The sequence below is a fragment of the Bufo bufo genome, chromosome 2, assembly GCF_905171765.1.
Source record: "Bufo bufo chromosome 2, aBufBuf1.1, whole genome shotgun sequence".
NCBI classification, from domain to species: Eukaryota; Metazoa; Chordata; class Amphibia; order Anura; family Bufonidae; genus Bufo; species Bufo bufo.
Genome location: NC_053390.1, coordinates 663,506,326 through 663,528,097, shown reverse-complemented (window position 1 = coordinate 663,528,097; position 21,772 = coordinate 663,506,326). Strand labels below are relative to the sequence as shown.

The 21,772-nt window shown below is 42.4% G+C and overlaps 1 protein-coding gene across 1 annotated transcript in view; it reads right to left on the bottom strand.

Moving 5' to 3' along the window:
- Positions 1–21,772, bottom strand: part of GUCY1B1 (guanylate cyclase 1 soluble subunit beta 1) — a 100,139-nt gene that overhangs the window by 8,380 nt on the left and 69,987 nt on the right. Inside the window, exons 8-12 of the mRNA XM_040418580.1 lie at positions 20,859–20,992; positions 18,592–18,789; positions 17,320–17,557; positions 7,354–7,494; positions 3,466–3,620 (exon numbers count right to left, since the gene is read on the bottom strand). Of these exons, the coding sequence (XP_040274514.1) occupies positions 3,466–3,620; positions 7,354–7,494; positions 17,320–17,557; positions 18,592–18,789; positions 20,859–20,992 (866 nt within the window). The remainder of the gene's footprint in view (positions 1–3,465; positions 3,621–7,353; positions 7,495–17,319; positions 17,558–18,591; positions 18,790–20,858; positions 20,993–21,772) is intronic.

Genomic DNA, 21,772 nt, shown 5'->3' with positions numbered 1-21,772 from the left:
ATGGACAGCTCTGTGCTTGGTGAGCAGGGAGAAGGCAAGAAAATGAAATGTCCCCCTCCCCAAGCCAAATTCTCAACCCACCCCCTCCTCCCAGCCCCACTGTTAAAGAGATATGTGAAAGAACATTACATACATCGCTAGGAAACATACAGGAGAATACAGCAACACATAGATCTTACATCCAGTGATGTCTCTTTTGACATAGATGTTCTCTTTCCTCATCTTTTCCATTCGGAGATCAGACTGCCTTGATAAACTCTCTCAGCCATGTCTGCTCTCGGCAGAGTTTACCGCATGAACATCTCTTTTCTACCAACTTCCTGTGCACCTAGCCTTTCTGCTGCCTGAGGCAAAAACTGAAATGGCGCCCCCTCTTTCCCAATGCAAATTTCTTAACCTAACTCCTTCCCTTCAAGCCCATGGCCCTTTGGCTGTCCCCCTCTTGCCCCTACCTGGTGCTGCCTGAGGCGATCGCCTTACCTGGCTTCATTGGTGGTGCACCGCTGCCCTGACAGTAGTATTGCCCTCATTGTATAACCTTTACAGTAGTTTTGTCCAGATATGTGCCCCCTCACAGTAGTTATGCCTATATTGTGCCCACACGGTAGTTATGCCCACACTTTGCTCCCTCACAATATTATGCCCTAACTGTACATTGTGCCCTCTTAAAGTATCTTATCCCTTCATTGTGCCCCCTTCACAGTTGTAATGCCCTCTTTGTGCCCCCTCACAGTAGTAATGCCCTTTCTGTGCCTCTTCACAGTGTAATGCCCTCTCTGTGCCCCTTCAGAGTAGTGATGCCCTCACTGTGCCCACATAACAGTAGTAATGCCCTCTGTGCCCCTTCACAGTAGTAATGCCCATTGTGTCACTTTAACAGTAATAATTCCTACTCTGTGCCCCATAATAGTTATGCCCCCCTCTTCACAGGAGTAATGCCATCTATGCCCCCTTCATAATAGTAATGCCCATTGTGCCCCCTTAATAGTAGTAATGCCCATTTTGCCCCCTTAATAGTAGTAATGCCCATTTTGCCCCCTTCATAATAGTAATGCCCATTGTGCCCCTTCACAATAGTAATTCCCATTGTGCCCCCTTAATAGTAATAATGCCCTCTGTGCCCCTTGGTAGTAGTAATGCCCTAAATGCCCCCTTTGTAGTAGTAATGCCCCCTGTGCCCCCTCCATGGTAGAAATGCCTATTGTGCCGACTTCACAGTAGTAATGCCCATTGTGCCCCTTCCACAGTAGTAATGCCCATTGTGCCCCCTCCACAGCAGTAATACCCATTGCACCCCCTTCATAGTAGTAATTCACTCTATGCCCCCTTCATAGTAATAATGCCCATTGTGCCCCCTTCATAATAGTAATGCCCATGGTGCCCCTTCACAGTAGTAATACCCACTGTGTCCCATTCATAGTAGTAATGCTCACTGTGTCCCCTCCATAGTAGTAAAGCCCATTGTGCCTCCTCCACAGTCGTAATGCCCATTGTTCCCCGTTCATAGTAGTAATGCCCATTGTGCCCCCTTAATAGTAATAATGCCCTCTGTTCCCCTTTGTAGTAGTGATGCCCTACATGCCCCCTTTGTAGTAGTAATGCCCTCTGTGCCCCCTCCATGGTAGAAATGCCTTGTGTGTCTTCACAGTAGTAATGCCCATTGTGCCCCTTCAACAGTAGTAATGCCCATTGTGCCCCCTCCACAGTAGTAATGCCCATTGTACCCCCTTCATAGTAGTACTGCCCATTGTGCCCCTTAATAGTAGTAGTGCCCTCTGTGCCTCACAGGCCGGCAGCACCATCTGTGCCTGCATGGCTGAATGGTGGTCTCCCTGCTTCACCATTCAGTGCAGGAGAGATGGAGCGCAGGGGAGCTGAGTGACAAGAATAGATATGCCTATGTCCTCTGAGTGAATGGAATGAAGGTCATTTATACAAATTTCTGCTCATAGATGAGACTGCCCAAGAAAAGCAGAGTACAGCTCTTGGTTATATCCTGCAGGTCCACAGAGATTAATGGAGTTGTAGGGCGCAAGAGTAACCATCACTCCCTTCACTTGAGGGACTCTGGGATGCCTAATCTCATGATTAGTGGGGGACCCAGCAGTTGGACCCGCACCGATCAGACACATCACATATCCTGTGGATAGGTTTTAAGCTTTTATGGCGGACCAATCCCTTTAAGTAAATGCATGACACAACATATGCTAGTCTGTAAAACTGGCTCCAGCTCTCTTAAAGTTAAGGCTACTTTCACACTTGCGCTTTCCCTTTCCGCTATTGAGATCCATCATAGGATCTCAATAGCAGGGGAAAACGCTTCTGTTTTGCCCCATTCATTGTCAATAGGGACAAAACTGAACTGAACGAAACGGAATGCTCCAGAAGGCAAGCAGCGGAGCAAAACGGATCCGTCATGACTCACAATGTAAGTCAATTGGGACGGATCCGTTTTCTGTGACATGTCTTGGCTATTTTAAAGATAATACAATCGGATCCGTTCATAACGGATGCAGGCAGTTATATTAGGGTACTTTCACACCAGCATTATTCTTTTCTGGTATTGAAATCCGGTAAAGGGTCTCAATACCGGAAAAAAACGCATCAGTTTTGTCCTAATGCGTTCTGAATGGAAAGCAAACCATTTAGTATGCATCAGGATGTCTTCTGTTCCGTCCCTTGTACAGTATTTGACCGGACAAAATACCGCAGCTCGCTGCTGTATTTTTTCCAGCCAGAATCCCGGAACAATACCGCACTTGCTGGATCCGGTATTAATTTCCATAGAGAAGTATTAATGTCGTGTTCTGGAAATTGCTGCATCTCCGGATCCGGTTTTCCGATCTGCGCATGCGCCAGGATATAGGAGGAGCTAGTTTTGCTTTTGATCTTTGAAAAAATATAAATACCGGATCCGTTATTCCGGATGAGACGGATCCAGTATATCACCGGATCTGTCTAACGCAGGCATGCTCAACCTGCGGCCCTCCAGCTGTTGCAAAACTACAACTCCCAGCATGCCTGAACAGCCTACAGCTATCAGCCTACAGCAGGGCATTGTGAGAGTTGTAGTTTTACAACAGCTGGAGGGCCGCAGGTTAAGCATGCCTGGTCTAACGGATCCGGAAAAAAAAGCTAGCCGTTTGTATACAGCTTGCCGTAACTGCCTGCCGGATTCCAACAACGCTACTGTGACAGTACCCTTATCAGAACGATGGATCCAGCAAAAACACTGGTGTGAAAGTAGCCTAACATACAGTACATCAATAAAGAATGGTTATAGAACCCAGTCTAGGCAGCTGTGCTCAGTAATGGTGGAACTAATAGCTTACTTGCATAGATCAAACCCACACTACCACTTGGGACACGTTCACTCAAAAACTGTGTTTTTTCTATTTAGTGAAGTTTAGTATGATTAACCATTTATAGTTCATTAAATTCATTTTTTTTCAATTGTATCTTTACCTGTATGTATATTCTGATACATTTATTTTCCCCTTCTCTCCAGTTGTCTCCGTTCTGCTAGTCAAATTGACGGTGTTTCCAAACAGGCAGTAGCGTGGCATCCTCTGACCAATAACACCTGTCACCACTTCTCCTGTATGTATGCCAATTGTAATCTAGGAAGACAGAAATAAGCGCTTTGTAATTAAAGTAACCCCTTTTTGTATTAGTCCACTGTAGTGGTATCTATAATAGATTTCTATCAGTCCCGAGAGGCTGGCTGGAGAAACGATGATCAGTTGTCCATGCGATTGTTCACAACATGTACAGTGTCCAATTGCTATGCAGAGCTCCACTTAAAGAGGCTCTGTCACCAGGATTAACACTATTAAACCAGATACTGCCTGGTAGAGCTCATCATGCTGATTTATACAATTCCTTTCTTTTGTCTGTACGATAAACAGCTGCAGAGAAATCAGTGTTTTTATTCATATGCATTTGAGCAATTCGAGCACCAAAAGGCAGGGCTGAATCATCTGAGCACTGCTATGTAGCACCCCCTGTGCCCTGCACATTTCCCCCTTCTCTTGATTGACAGGGCTAGACATGCTAAGGGCAGAGTCCTGTCCAAGAGCTGTGTGCTAGCATGTAAATATCATATATACTATATACTATAGCTTGACCACACTGAGATCTGCTCAGAGAGCTAATATACATATTACTTCTGTATTCACAAGCACAATACATGATTATAGACACCAGTAATGTGTGTTAGCCTATAAGCATAGAAAAAACTTCTATCTCTATGTGGTAATGTTATAGCTCAGAAGTTAAACTGATGGTTTTGCATGTAGAGATCCCAGATTTCAATCCCACAAGAAAAGTCTATGTCCTTATTACATTGAGAATAATGTTTTTTTTAGGAAGTTAATAAATATAACTTGCTTCTTTATAATCATGCATTGTGTCTGTGAATAAACCAGTAATAGGTTTTAGCAAAATAACAAAACAACAAAACACTATTCTCAACATAGTAAGGTCTCTATCATTATATCATTATATATTATTTATTATATTATAGCCTTTTAATGTGGTTTTAAAAGAGAAAGAAAAATAATAGAAAGAAAACGTTCATCTCTCCTGGGACTTTGAACCAGGGAAGTCCACATACAGGGGCGACCAATAAACCACTAAGCTAAAACACTACCACATAGAGATATCTGCTTTTTCTATGTTTATAAGCTTACACATATTCCCAGTGTCTGTGTGAGGGACCGTGAGGGAATTATAAAATGCTCATTTCACTTGCCTATACATTCCTTACTCAAAAATGGTTGCCAGCTCTTCCTCTCCTCCCCCGAGTGAAGCTTACAGAAACTAAGATGACTCCTCCCTCTGGGACCCACCCTGTGCACACGAGATAAGGACCCTGGAAGAAGACGACCTTATATGGAACCAGCCAATCATGAACTGCCAAATGTACTATAGCACATTGCATATTCAAACCTATGTTGTGTGTCCTATATAAGGCATCACCCCACCCTATTAAAGGAAGAGAATCTTGGAAGTGCTCCAACTGAACAGTATGTGTCAGTGTGTTCTTCCGGCGTGCACGCATTCTACTAATTAGGCTCAACGGCAGATGACTACCTTTAATCTGAGGTTGATCAGATCCAAATTAGTTTGGCACCCGAACAGGGACTCTTAGTTGTGACCGACAACCAGCCGACCGAGAAGGACCGCGACACCATCTAAACCACGGACGGGGACGGAGCCTGATCACCTCCGAACACAGTTAAAGATTCTATAATTTAGTTCCTTACCTGTGTATCCTAGTGGTGGGGTTCGGTGGGGTCGTAGTCTTGTCCGGCTGTTGAAGGCCACCAAAGACAGGTAAATGTACTTGCTCAGAGTCTAGGTTGAATTCACCTGTCATTACGGGTCATCTGCCAGTTGATTTGTGTGATCATATATTGCGCTTGTGAATACAGCAGTAATATGTACATTAGCTTTCTGAGCAGATCTCAGTGTGGTGAAGCTATAGTACATAGTGATATGATATGCCCACACACAGCCCTGTCAATCAAGGGTAGAGGGGAAGTGTGCAGAGCACAGGGGGTGTTACAGAGCAGTGCTCAGAATATTCAGCCTTGCCTCTTGTGCTCTAATTGTTCATTTGCATATGCATATGAATATAAACGCATATATCTCTGCAGCTGTTTATTGTACAGACAAAAGAAAGGTATTGTTTTAATCAGCATGACGAGCCCTACCATCCTGAGGATTGCACATATGCTGTTAACACCAGACTTAGAAACAGTAGTTAGGTGTTGGCTGCTGGCTGCTCCACCCACTCCTTCAATTGCTGCCTCAATTAGCTAGTGCAGAAAGTGGAAGAAGCAGCATCAGATAGAAGGAAACGGAGCCTAACCACCTGCCTCTGAAGAATCATATTAGAATTTATTCTGATGGTAAAGGAAAACATATTGGGCACTGGGCAGTCATAAAAGGGGGCCACCCTTTGGCTCTACTGGGAAGAAAACACTGTTTATTCAGAGAGTACCTTGGCATATTTGACCTGTCTACCCCATACTGCATCCTCAGGGTGAGATATTTGATATTACTGTATGACAATGACTTTGCCTAACTTTACAAGTGCCTGCGTGAATTGAATAACAAGCTACTCTAGTAAAGACTGTTTGTTGGTTCACTAACATCGGCCTCATCATTGCACTGTAGCACCTTTTGCATCACCATAGCTTTCCACGGGCCACCCACAGGATGCCTGCATTGCACCTCAAAAACTCATCTCCACCAAGGGTATCCCACCTAACACCAGGAAAATGCCCCAAAACCAGGGATTGCCCCTAAGGGATGAAAAGGTGCTCCCTTCCCATCATTTCATGGCTCTATGGAGTGTGGACTGCCACTGTGAATAACCACTACTCCCATTTTTGCTACCACCACTCCTGTCCTCCTTCCTGCCCGGCCCTGTTCACATGCCTGACTAACCTGGCCATTTTATAGTCATTTTTAAAAAAAATAATTTTTGTTTAAAAAACTATGGGGCACATTTATTAAGACCAGCATTTTAGATGTCAGTCTTAATAAGGCCCTGCACTGGCAGTGCATCCGCCAAAGTTATTTAGAGGCGCTGGCCTCTAAATAACTTCGGTGTATCTACCGCTGCTTCTAACTGTTAGGCAGCTTCCTAGCTGTCGCACATTTAGACCATTTTCTATGCCTAAAACAGGTGTAGAAAATTGTAAATGAGAGGGGCCTGCTTGTCTGTCCCCTTCCCCGCCACACCTACTTTTTTAGACCTGGCATGAGTGGAGAAAAGTTGCAGATTGAAGGTCCTTTGCGCCGCTGCAATCTGTGCCAGAAATACTTCTAATATAGGTGTATTTCTGTTTAATAAATGACCCCCATGATCTCATGTATGAACAGCTTTAGCTTCTGTGGGAGATAATAGGGACACATCTACAAGCTTGCTCAATAGGCCCTTATTTGAATTGTTACAAATGTCAGTCTAAAACAGACTACGCATTTCAATATTTTTTAACCAATGTTACATATGTGAATGTAAAAACTGGTTCATATGACTAAAGATATGTGTATTTGTAACTAATAGCCCTGTAGTACAAAGATTACAAAATGTGTTCATTTCCAGGTTGCCTTTTAGTACAGGGTCTCAGTCTGTTATGTGGCCTACACTTATGATAAGTTATCAGTGATTAGTTGGGATTTGACATCCGGGAATGGATCAGCACTGTGAATGGGTCAAGCTGCCTATGCCTACGTAAACAATCACAAAGACCTGGTGCGACTGGCAAGGTTCAAGGACTGACAAAGAAATCCTTTCCAATAACTTTGCTACTGAAAAATACCTATAACATGGCTACTTACCTGTACAGATTCCCCATCTATTTGAACTTGTCCAGCAATTTCCATCATGTCTAATGCCAAGTCGCAGATAGACCTTGCATGGTGGACACATCGTTCTGGAAGGCCACTCACTGTCATGTATTTGTCACCAACAGTTTCAACCTTAAAATAGAATTACACATCATTTCAAGCTGCAATGTTATCTAAGTGAACTGTATAATTGGGCATGACAAGCAGATTGGGACCAGGAACCATTGATACAATCCCTTATAACATCTGTTAGATGTAAAGAAAGACCCCACCAGATTTCATTAAGACTTTTTAAGACTTTTGCTAGATAGATAGATAGATAGATAGATAGATAGATAGATAGATAGATAGATAGATAGATAGTATATATTTTATATATATTTGTGGCTGAGGTGATAAAATATGTTGTCCCTTTCACCTAAGAGAAGAGCGCAAGCTTTTTGCAGTGACAATGCCTTGTGCTATTGACAACTGGAGTCCCTAATTCTCTCCATTGCAGCTAAGATTGTAATGGTGTTACAGGTGCTTTAGTCTATACAGCTTGATGCCGCACACATTCATTGGGGATGTCAAATCTAAAAGCTGTGAGGAAGACCCTGGACTTATTTTATTTCAAAGGGGATTTGTTGACTTTAACTCCAATTTTAATTAAGCCCTGGAAAGTGAAAAGTAAAAAATCTGCACATAAATTCCCCCACCATTCCAGTGCCAAGGCTCCTGACCCTGCTTCTCTAAGTCCCCAGGGTGTGACACCCATAGGGGGTCATGTGCACCATTGCAGCCATTCACTAGCCTCAGTGGTGATGTGGCGCCAAGTGGCACTCGTCCAGAAATCACACTCTGGAGACTAGAAGGAGCCTCGGCACTGAAAAGCGGTAGGAGATTAGGCGAGTGGATTTTTACTTTATGATAAACACATTCCAGGGCCTAAGTGAAACTGGGCTTGAAGTCAGAAACCCCTTTAAGGCATTTAGTGGCCCATTTAAGATCTGTGCATCGCTTGTAATCAATGTTGTTGCCTCTCTATAAGTAGTCTGAACACTGCTCCTGACTTGTCTGCCTTGTTAAACTGCCATATTGTTGAGTACATTTGACCGTATCTTGCTGTACCTGTCTCTGAGCCATTTGTAACTGGACCTTGTCTGCACCCACATTGAACGTGGCTTATATTTCCCCTCTTTTCCTAATACTGTAGCAGCTTCACACCACTTAGTGGAAAATGGCTCCATTGCATCAGTAGGGGCTGTCTCTGTGGTTCTTACTATATACCATAGCAATCATTTAAGGGCTCAAACCGTTATCGCCTTGTGTGTTTTCTAAAGAACATTAGACCATCAAAGCTAGTAATGGGCTACTGTATAATGCCAACCTTTGTATCTTTTATCCTGTTCCCTGGCACTTCATGTCTTCATGATTGACAATTGCAAATAATAAAATAAGTAAGAAATGTTAACTACATTAAAAGGAGTCTGTAACCTAGAAATGTACTGACCAGCTAAGGGCTAGCTTAGCTGAATGTAACGATATTTTTCACGTAGTGATCTGTTGCTTCATTCTGGAGCAAAAGTACTTTTAATCCATATGCAAATGAGCAGTTAAAGGGGTTGTCCGGGATTGGGGACATTGTTGTAAGGGTACAACAAGCACATAAATATTACATACATTCCTGTCCTACCTTTGCCAGAGTTTTTTGATGCCCTGTATTTCTTTCATAAATTCTCAGCCGGAAGTTCAGATTTTCAAAGATTCAGTGACGTACCGACTCCTTACTGGTGTGCTAAGCCTCTTCCTTCCGCTTAGCAAGGAGCCCGGTGACGTCACCAGCACACAGGATCGTTCTGCAGCTAGCAAGGAGGCTGTCAGTAGGAGGGAAATGTCGGAGCTAAACCACGCCCCTCTGTGACATCACCGGGCACAGAGGGCGTTAGTCTGGGAGGAAGGAGGCAGTATTGGAGGAGGGAACTCGCCTCACTAAGGAACGCCCCCCTCTGCCGATGATGTCACCGGCCATAGAGGAGTGTTATTAGGAGTAGAAGGAGGTTCTATTGGAGGCAGCAAACTATGCTATTTAGCATACTGCACGCCTCCCATGGTCATTTGCAATGAATGGGATGTGCTACAGTATGGGTGCTAACCACGCCTCCCATGTCCCTACATGCCAGTCAGATCGCTCCCTGACACTATTGTCTTTTATGCAATGCTAGCACAGAGCAGATACATGGAAGCAGGGAGGGATCCAGTTTGTAGGCTTAGAAAAAAGTGGTTTTAGGGGAGGAATACTGATGAGGAGTATGAGTGGCAGGAGGCAGAATACTGATTAGGGGGAGTGGAAAGGCTTGTAAGATCCAGCTGCAGAGTCACGCAGCCTTGTGGGACCCATAAGGCAGTGTGGCCGGAAATGACATAGCACAGGAGCTGCTATGTAAACAATACTGACAGCAGTATTAGAGACTCATAGGAGCAAAGAGGATGAAAAAAAAAATACACAGAGCATCAGAATGACTTTACTGCGTAATATCAAGGTGATTATTAATGTTTTTAAAAATTACTTTGATCCCGGACAACCCCTTTAAGTGCACTGAGAGCGGGCCCAAGTCCCTCTGTGCACCCTTGCTACTCCTGCTTCCTCTGCCATACCCTCCCTGTCCTTCATGGCCAGGCAAGTTGACTATGCAGGATCCTGGCCCTGTCAGAAAGTTAGGGGCTGGCAGAAGAAGAAGGATGCACAGAGTAATTTGGGCCTGCCCTTGGTGCACTTAACTTCTCATTTGTTTATGAATGAAGCAAAGGATCATTAAGTAAAATGCATCATTACATTCAGCTGAGCTAGACCTGCAAAATATTGTGCCTGGTTTATCCGTGAATTTCTTGGTTATAGCAACATATATGTAATGTTCTCAGTCGACACCACATGGTGAGTTTTGTCAAATCATTTTATGAATAAATATATTTATGTTGTATTTACCGACAACTAAGAATATATTTGATATCACAATTTATAAAGCAGAGCTAATCTGGGCACAGCAGGCATGTGATGATTCAATGCAAAAGAATGTGCCTGCAATTTGTGCTACAGATTGTAATACAAAAGATGTCATGGAACTTCCATTACCCATTACCATGGATATCATTTAGATGTAACGGTAAGTATGATACTTAAACTGCATACGAGAAACCTTCTGATGCAGTAGACTTGTTTCTGCTTAAAGAGATATTTATACACAAATGTACAGTATGTAATTCACATTCATGCTTTAAACATTACCATAATGGGACTGTAATGTCATGTCGGATCCGTCAAATATTTCGAATATTTTATACTTCTTACCGTAATGACAGCAATAGCAAATAATGTTAGAGGGACACTGACATACATAGCTATGGGTAAATGCATGTTTGATGGTGTTAACGAACAGCGTGTTTAAAAATACACTGTACTGTTGCATGTGTTATGCTTTTTCATATTAGAATGCTTCCAAAAATTGTCCCTTATCGGGGGCAGATGACGTTTAAACACGCACACAGTGTTATGTGATAAAAAAAACAATGACTTATTGGGTCCAAACATCTAAAAATTATGCTTTATTTGAACGTCAATCGTTAATGTCATGAGAAACAATGGCTGTTCTGCACAAGCATACAAAAATTATGCATTAAAGGGGCAGAATGCCTGTCCGTATTTATACATGCACAAGTGTTAACTGTAAAAAGAAACAGTGGCTTGTTCTGAACAAGCCTGCAAAAATTCTCCCTTTTAATTGGGAGCAGCAACAGTACAGTATGGATGTGGAAAAGATGAGGTAATAATGGCATCTGCTTGCAATAGTAATGGCAGCAGTAGCAACATAGCATGGAACAGACAAGGCAGTAGATGTGTGTGTGGCTATTTAGGGGTACTGGTAGTAGTAGGGATGGTTGTTTAGCAGTAATGGCATGGGCAGTAGGGGTAATGCAAGTGTTGCCAGGGGGACTAGCAGCAGGATCTAGCAGCTGCAGTGGCGGCAGCAGTAGCAGCAGCCATATGGTATGGAACATAATAGTACGCAGTCAGACAGCGGCAGTGGCAGGATGGGGTGCCATCAGTATGTGCAGATCTATTCATTGGCTTCCTCATAGATCCATGCCTCGTTCATTTTGAAAAAAGTGCTTATTGTTTTGTACACTGGTGGAAAACAACTTTGTTTGGGTGACACGATGCTACCTGCCACCTTTTTTGAAAAAAAAAAAAGGACAGCTGGGGAAAATTACAAATATTATACAGCAGGATTACATTTTTGTGAAGATGCGGAACTGTGCCAGTACGGACACCTGGTCAAAAGTCTCAGTGATGGGATATGGCAAAAACTGCGGCAGATGGCATTGAGCAGAATTCAATTTTACAGAAGAATGCATTTTGTTGAAGGTGTGGTGTAACATGGGAAATTCTGCGGCTGATGGCATACAGAAGAATTCAATTATACAGATGAGTTACATTTTAGGGAAGGTATGAACATGCACTACATTTACCACAACTAAGCAGTACTGCCAGTTCAGCTAATTGCTTGCCGCAAATAGTTTTCTCATGGACACACATCCCATTATGGTTTGAATATAATAAACTGGCACTCTTCACTTGGTCGGACACACAGAGAGCAATGTATGTAAAATGTACATTTATTTCATTTGGACGTCAATCGTAGAGGTATTTTCTTTTTAGTAAAAGAAAAATCATTTCAAAAGAAATATCACTTAAAGAAAGGGGAGGGGTATTACCCTTCCATAAAATGGTACAAAAAACTGATAAAAATAGTACATATGGTAAAATTATAAAAATGCATAGATTAATACATGGTGGGATTATAAAAGTGCGTATCCTGGTTTCACCATTTTAGTGGGGAGGGGGGTTCCCCGTAATTGTAGTGCCGCGTCAATGGAAGATGTGGATTTCCTCAATGGTAGCCTATAATCAGGCGTAAGATTTTTTTTGTGAATGGTCAATGTGCAAATATATAGGTAGCAGAGTGAATGGTCATTCAGCGATCATTTCCACCATATGATGCTATCCATTAATCCAATCCCCCAATAGAAAAATCGGTCATAAAGTGTCACTCTGTAATCTCTAAAGTGGTAAGTCTGTTGATGGGCCCCAGATGGCTTTCAATGCAATAAGTTCGATGGTTAGAGGGTTAACAGTCTATTGTTGCCTTACTTTAGGTGTGGAACTGCACCACTATGGACACCTGGGCAAAAGTACAACTGATGTAACATGGGAAATACTGCGGCTGATGGCATACAGAAGAATTCAATTTTACAGAAGAGTTACATTTTAGGGAAGGTATGAAAATGCACTACATTTACCACAACTAAGCGGTACCGCCAGCAACTTGGCCAAATGGAAGTTCAGCTAATTGCTTGCCGCAAATAGTTTTCTCATGGACACACATTCCATTATGAATGTCTCACAATGGAGCAGAGGACAAGAAGGAGGAGGAGTCTGAACAGAAGAAGAAGAAGCAGCTGATGATGATGAAAAGTACACTTTACTGCTTGGGGATGTGGCCTGGCTGCCACAAAGAAGACCGGGAGAAGGAGGATAGACTTGTCCCAATGTAGAATGCTGGCCAGTCCTATTTTCCCACAGGATCCAGTGATGCTGCCTCATGTGCTGCAATAGAGTCCTGGTACCTATGTTTATGTTTGAATGCCCATGGCATTTTTTTAATTCTGCAGATATTTCAAATGGATGTGGTTTTGTGTGCTGGACAGAACTAAATGCAGCCAAGATGGGCCTTGGACTGGCATATTTTGAGCTTGCACCCACAGTATCAGCAGCATCACTAGTTCCTGACTTGACCAGATATATTTTGTGTTTTTGGACGTATGTTGCCAATGCTCTTTATTGTCACCGCGGCCACCACCCTTTTCCTCTCATGTCTACTCCTCGGCACCACAATCCAGTTCCCAAGTCCTGTCCAACACACAATCATTATCATATTCCCAAGTCCTGTCCAACACTGGTATTGTCAATTTACTTTGGAAATGCAAATTTTGCAGTGCAACTATTTTGAACTATATAGTCTGTTGCAGTAATGTGATCACTAACATGAATTATAACAATGCAATGTCTGCGGTAAAATGTATTTGAACTGTGCCTTCAATAGCACAGATATAAGAACGCAATTTTTGTATTAAAATATCTTTGAACTACATGGTCTAATGCAGTAATGCGTTCACTAACACGGATATAACAATGTTTACAGAAAATAGTTTTTGAGTTATACATTCAATATTATGGATGTAACAAGGCAATTTTTGTTGTAAAATTTGTCTTTGAACTACACATCCTGATGCAGTAATGTATTCACTAACATGGATATAACAATTCAATGTTTGCAGTAAAATATCTCTTAACTATGTATTCAATATCATAAGTATAACAATGCAATTTGTATAGTAAAATGTATTTGAAACTACATAGTCTGATGCACTAATGTGTTTGCAAATATGGATATGAAAATGCAATTTTGCAGTAAAATGTCTGAACAATGCGTTCAATATCAGGGGTATAAAAATGTAGTTTTTGAAGTAAAGAAAATCTGGAATTAACCCTTAGGATACTGGAGATTTTTTCATTTTTGCGTTTTAATTTTTCTTCCCTATCTTCCCTGAGCCATAACCTTTTTATTTTTCCATTCACATAGCTGTATGAGGCCTTATTTTTTGTAGGACTAGTTGTACATTCTAATGCCACCATTTAATATGGCATACAATGTAGTGGGAAGCTGAAAAAAAAAAATGCTAATGGAATTGGAAAAAAACGCAAGTCCTTCACCGTTTTACGGGTTTTGTTCTAACGGCGCTCTCTTTTCGGCAAAACTGACCTGTGCCCTTTATTCTCTGGGTCAGTACGATTACAACAATACCACATATGTATAGGTTTTTAATGTCTAAATAGAGAAAAGATACATTTAAACTTTTTTAAAAAATCACCATATTCTGACCTGCATAATTTTTTATATTTACAGTCGGGTCCATAAATATTGGGACATCGACACAATTCTAAATTTTTTTGCCTCCATACACCACCACAATGGATTTGAAATGGAACGAACAAGATGTGCTTTAATTGCAGATTGTCAGCTTTAATTTTAGGGTATTTACATCCAAATCAGGTGAACGGTGTAGGAATTACAATACTTTGCATATGTGCCTCCCACTTGTTAAGGAACCAAAAAGTAATGGGACAGAATAATAATCATAAATCAAACTTTCACTTTTTAATACTTGGTTGCAAATCCTTTGCAGTCAATTACAGCCTGAAGTCTGGAACGCATAGATATCACCAGATGCTGGGTTTCATCCCTGGTGATGCTCTGCCAGGCCTCTACTGCAACTGTCTTCAGTTCCTGCTTGTTCTTGGGGCATTTTCCCTTCAGTTTTGTCTTCAGCCAGTGAAATGCATGCTCAATCGGATTCAGGTCAGGTGATTGACTTGGCCATTGCATAACATTCCATCCACTTCTTTCCCCTAAAAAACTCTTTGGTTGCTGTTGCAGTATGCTTTGGGTCATTGTCCATCTGCACTGTGAAGTGCCATCCAATGAGTTCTGAAGCATTTGGCTGAATATGAGCAGATAATATTGCCCGGAACACTTCAGAATTCATCCTGCTGCTTTTGTCAGCAGTCACATCATCAATAAATACAAGAGAACCAGTTCCATTGGCAGTCATACATGCCCACGCCATGACACTACCACCAGCATGCTTCACTAATGAGGTGGTATGATTAGGATCATGAACAGTTCCTTTCCTTCTCCATACTTTTCTCTTCCCATCACTCTGGTACAAGTTGATCTTGGTCTCATCTGTTCATAGGATGTTGTTCCAGAACTGTTAAGGCTTTTTTAGATGTTGTTTGGCAAACTCTAATCTGGCCTTCCTGTTTTTGAGGCTCACCAATGGTATACATCTTGTGGTGAACCCACTGTGTTCACTCTGGTGAAGTCTTCTCTTGATTGTTGACTTTGACACACATATACTTACCTCTGGAGAGTGTTCTTGATCTGGCCAACTGTTCTGAAGGGTGTTTTCTTCACCAGGAAAATAATTCTTTGGTCATCCACCACAGTTGTTTACCGTGGTCTTCTGGGTCTTTTGGTGTTGCTGAGCTCACCGGTGCGTTCCTTCTTTTTAAGAATGTTCCAAACAGTTGTTTTGGCCACGCCTAATGTTTTTGCTATCTCTCTGATGGGTTTGTTTTGTTTTTTCAGCCTAATGATGGCTTGCTTCACTGATAGTGACAGCTCTTTGGATCTCATCTTGAGAGTTGACAGCAACAGATTCAAATGCAAAAAGCACACTTGAAATTAACTCTGGACCTTTTATCTGCTCATTGTAATTGGGATAATGAGGGAAAAACACACACCTGGCCATGGAAGAGCTGAGAAGCCAATTGTCCCATTACTTTTGGCCCCTTAACAAGTGGGAGGCACATATGCAAACTGTTGCAATTCCTACACTGTTCACCTGATTTGGATGTAAATACCCTCAAATTAAAGATGACAGTCTGCAGTTAAAGCACATCTTGTTCGTTTCATTTCAAATCCATTGTGGTGGTGTATAGAGCCAAAAATGTTAGAATTGTGTCGATGTCCCAATATTTATGGACCTGACTGTATACTGGGCTGTGTGGGGGCTCATTTTTGCAGGACAATCTGTAGTTTTTATTGATACCATTTTGGATTGTGTGTAACTTTTTGATCACATTTTATAAAAAAAATTGGGTAAGAGAAGCAATGAAAAAATGGCAAATTGCCCATTTTGACCTTTTTTCCATTACGCCATTCGCCGTATTGGAAAAATATTTTTATATTTTAATAGTATGGGAGCTTTTGGACGCGGTGATGCTCATGATTTTTATATTTTATGTATTTATTTTTTTATTCTACGAAAAGGTGGGTGAGTAAACATTTGTTTTTACTTTTTTCATTATTTTGAAGCTGGTATTTGAGCCTACAAAACCTTTTTTTTTATTATTCTGAACCCTCGAGTCTTCTAGACCCATAATTTGAGGAGAATTGGTCATTTCTTATGTTGGCTACCTGCTGGCCAAAATAAGAATTGCAGCTTCAATCCCCTGGGTCTCTTCAGAGAGACCCAGCATATTGAAACAAATTACCGTCATCCTCATTGGCCGCAGAGGATGCCAATAAGAAGCCTAAAAGCGCGAGCTTCCAGGTTTTTCACCCTTTAGATGCCATGATCTCACTTGATCACGGTATCTAAAGACTTTAATGACCGCAATCAGCATTATTGCCAGTCGTGATCATTAGCTGTGGGTCTCTGCTATTTGGAACAGCGGAGACCTACCGCCCATGAAGCACGCTGCACACGCGAATGGGCCCCATTGTTTGCACTTCACTTCAGCGCCGTACAAAACAAGACCTGTAACCTTCCTTGATATGTAAGTGAGTTTTAGCAACTACTTGCTTTCACCATGTGACAACAATTCTGGAATATCTTTTCTTATGACTCTATTTTGTACAATTCCTTTATTATTCCTTCTAAAAGATATGAATGAATTGCTAGCAGTCTACAGTGAAGTTCCAGGTGGGTGTTACCATTTGGGGGGGGGCGGGTGTTCTAGCACATTCTGACACTAGCAGCACTGATTGGATAGTGTCAGACTATACAGGTAACCCCATCCGTCCCCGCCCTCCCACACACACACACAAACAAACATTGCAAACTGCTAGCAATTGATAGCATAGTTGCCCCAGAATTGTTATTAAATGGGGAATGCACTTTGAATGCTCTAATAAAATCATGTACAGTACATATAGTGTAGAGTGGAATATGCATTATAACAAAAAGAAGTTTCGCTTTTCTGGTTTACGAACAGATAAAATAAAATAGACTAAAGTACTAGACATCCAAAATAGTTTCATTGTTTTCACTGAAAATGTAATAGATTTTTACCTTATAGACAAAAGGATTCTTTCTCGAGTCAGTTAAAATATCAAATCGTGTGTATACGTCATTTAGAAGGTTTACAATCTTCATGGCTCCTTCCCCGGAAGCATGCTTGCTGCAGAACGCATTAAATCCTACAATGCCACTAAACAGAATTGTGACATTGTCATATCGCTTGGCTGCAACTGGGCGCTTATGTCTGAGCTCATTAGCAACAGTAGGTGGAAGCACAGAATACAGCAAGCTGAAAATAGAAAGAAAATGGGACACTGAAATGTAATAGACATGTACCGACTGTCGGTAATTAGATAATGGAGAAAAGCTGACTAAAGGTCCCTTTACACGGGCCGAGCCTTGGGCAGATAAGAGCTAACAAGCGTTTGTAGGAACGCTCGTTAGCGATGATCCGCTGGTGGACAGGTGTCGCCGATTACCCGATGAATGAGCAAAATGCTTGTTCATCGGGCAATAAGATCATTTGTGCAGTCACCGAAATCATCGTTTGCTGACAGCAGATCGTTCCATCTAAACGGCAATCTGCTGGCGGAAAACATTATTAGGGATCGCACCACCCCATACTATGGAGGAGATCACTGCATGTAAATGCAGTGGTCTCCTTAACTGACGAGCAGGCTATTGTGAGGAAGGAACGCCTCCCTCCCGACACCATCTGCTCAATTGAGCAGTGTAAAGGGGCTTTTAGGGTACGGCTATACGTTCAGGTTTCTTCATCCTCAGGGTAGGTCATCAATACCAATCAATACTGACTTCCGACACCCCCACTGATCAGACATTTGAAAAGGCTGCAGTGCTCACCTAAGCCTCCTCACAGCAAACCAAGCACAGTGCTGTACGATGCTGTATAGTGGCTGTGCTTGGTATTGCAGCCCAGGCCTATTCACTTGAAAGGGACTGAGCTCCAGGTAGGCCAGGTGACAGATGGACGTGACATTACTCGCCTAGGAAAAGGCCACATCGCCCACCAGAGCACCATGGTCTGTTCAAATAGTTGTTAGTTGATTGGCAGGAGGTGTCCAGATTGCACCCCTACTAATCAGATATTAATGACTTCTCAAAGATAGATTATCAATATTCTACTTCCTGAAAACCCCTTTAATACTATATTTTCTTTAATGACCTACACCTCATTTTGGCTTTCAAAATGGCATCTAAAAAAGCTGACCGTGAGGTCATACCCTTATAATCATCTTCATTACATTTCGGATGCCACCATTACATGCTATCACTGCTGGCATAAAATGCAAAAGAAACTCTTACGTATCGGTCTTCTTCTTCTCATCTTCCAGGGCCCTAAGGGTGTGCTGCAGTCGGTCAGTAAGTATTTCCAGTTCTTGAGTCAACTTATATTCTTCTCTGAACTGTTCTCCAAGAAGTACTAGGTCACGAGTTGCATCATGGAGGGGGATGTCACTGAGATACAGGCCTCTTCTTGTCAAGTCATCCAAGTTCATCACACTTGAATTAATTAGATATGTCATCAATTCAGCATATTATAGTTTACAAGTTAAGCCAATACATATTTTTGTAAAAATTACAGCTCTGCTAATGCACTTCATGAGTGCCTGTTGCTAGGCTAATGGAAGCGGTACTACGCATTTGGAATTTATTGTCTTCTAGCAAGGGCAAACACAGGATTCTAAAGCTAAGGAACACATTTGGGAAACCAAAATGGACCTCATTATGGTTGATATTTCAACTTTTTACATTTACTACATCATATGTTTTTTATATAGGATAACATTTAGCAAAATCATGTCACTGTCTTCCTGGCAGCAATAGAGTTACAGTAATTAAACCCCCTACAGCCCTGAGCCATAAATATACGGTACTAGCATCTGGTAGTTAACACGATGCATTGTACCGGGATGGAGTGGTGCTTAAACTTACATCCATGCCATCAATGAGTGTCAGCTGAAAGCATGCTGCAATGGCTGCTTTCAGTTTGGCCATTTTACCCCTTAGATGACTGCAGCAGCAGCTAAGCAGTTAGAGGGACGGGACTCTCTCTTTCACCCCCTTGATGGCCCTGCAACATAATCACTGGGTGGCAATGTGTTTCTATGACAAATGGGGCCTATTGAAAGACCCAGGTCCGCCATCATTATAATGCCTCTCCCCATCTCCCAATCACTAATCAAAGACACTGGGAAGATAAAAAAGAGCACTGCTGTCAGGATCCAGAACTGGCAGCAGATAAACTGTAATATTAGTCTTAGGAAGCTCAGTTATACATTCTGAGAGGCAGGACTGGGGTAAGGAGGCACAGGCTAGCGCAGGGAGACCAAAGAAAGGATGAGAACCTTACCTCTGCCTTTTAAAATTATGCATGGTCTTCAGCGTTCAGTAGAATGCTGAAGACCAGTGGCGTGCTAAAGGGGGGGGGGGGGGGGGTTCCACCCTGGGTGCCCGCTCTCAGGGAGGTGCCAGAAGCAATGAGTGCTTCCATCAATACAGATCCTGTCACTCACCGCTCAGCTCCCCGCGCTCCTCCCTTCCTTCAGGCTAGCGTCGCACAGAATGGTGAAGCAGGGAGACTTCTTCCTGCTCCACCATTCAGCCTGCAGGCCCAGATCGCGCTGCCGGCATGTGTGGGCGGAGCCTGAAGCCTGGAAATGTGCATAAGCTCCGCCCACAAAGTGCTGCAGAGCGATCTGTGCCTGCAGGGAAGAGAGGTATGTGAGCTTCAGGAACGGGACAAGGTGAGTAGTTACTGATTTTTATTTTATTTTTTATATATAGAGGGGGCACAGAGGACTTTATTACTATGGAGGGGGCACAGAGGACTTTATTACTATGGAGAGGGCACAGAGGGCATTACTACTATGGAGAGGGCACAGAGGGCATTACTACTATGGAGGGGGCACCGAGGGCATTACTAAGGTGAAGGGGGCACAATGGGCATTTCTACTATGGAGGGGGGACAGAGCCAGAGGGCATTACTACAATGAAGGGGGAACAATGGGGATTTCCTACTATGAGGGGGCACAGAGGGCATTACTAGCACAGTGGGCATTACTACTATTAAGGGGGCATAATGGGCATTATTACTGTGAAGGGGCACAGAGGGCATTACTACTATTAAGGGGGCACAATAGGGAGTATTACTATGAAGGGGACACAATGAGGATTATTACTGTGAAGGGGGCACAATTGGGGTTATTACTGTGAAGTGGGCACAAAGAGGGCATTACAATTGTGAAAGGGGCACAATATGGGCATAACTACTGTGAGGGGGTACATTTATTTTTATTTTTTTGGGGAAGGGGGGGGGGTGCTAGAGAAAGAACCCCCCCAGGTGCCAAACACCCTAGGCACGCCACTGCCGAAGACAGATTCTTCTTAGCAATGCAGAATTAGAGGATTACTAAGGGGAGACTTCATACAGTTTTCTAATAAAAATTTACATATTTCCCTAGAAAATTGCATTAGAAGAACACTTACACTCACTGCCCTTACAAATAAAAAAAATTTAATCACAGTTACACTTGAAGAGCTTAAAAGGTTTTGTACATATATATCAATACCTTGGAGAGCAGAGGAAAAGAATGTTATCGGCTTCCGGCAAGTAGATCATCTGTCCTTTTAGGCGTAGACAACTTATTTCGGTTAGAGTCAGTTCATCTTCGGTCTCTGATTTTTCCACATCAAGCAAACCTTCCTTTATTAAATAACATGATATTAATGAAACATTTCAGTAATTTAAACTATATAGGTTGTATTAGATAGAAATATAGCAGACATCCTTAAAGGGGTTTCCACCTTTTAGTAAGTGATAGCTTATGCCCAAGATAGGCCATCACTAGCTGATCGGTGATGGTCAGCCTACATTCTCGCAGATCAGCTATTCGGGTGTAGCTCCATCACGGGAAGCATATACTCTACTTTGTAGTGGACTGAGCTTGTTACTTTAGTACTGCTCCCACTGACTTCAGGGACCTTCACTGATCAGCTGAAGATAGGCCATCACTGAAAAAAGGTGGACAACCCATCTAATGCAAGCAAGAAATAAGATAATTGGCCAGTACAACAACGTTGTCATTATGTGTAGAATGCTTTGCACCCTGCACCCCCACTGATCAGCTGTTTGAGGGGAGTACTGTGGCCACCTTCCAGCTTAATAAGCACAGCACCATCCATTGGATAGCGGCTGTTTAAGGTATTGCAGCTTGGCCCCATTCACTTGAATGTATCTGAGCTGCACCTTGGCCATGTGACCAATGAACATGACGTTGCTGGTCTAAGAAGAGGCCGCAGCCTCTTCAGACAGCTGATTGATGGGGTGCTGATCGCCGGGTGATGTGACGATCTGTTGTTTCCTGTATTAAACTGACAACAAAAGTCAAAAGTCACGAGACCAGCTATTCGAAGAACATCCTTTTCATCCATATTAATGGAAAGTCAGCAATTAAACGTTTGACCATCACAATAAAAGGAAGGG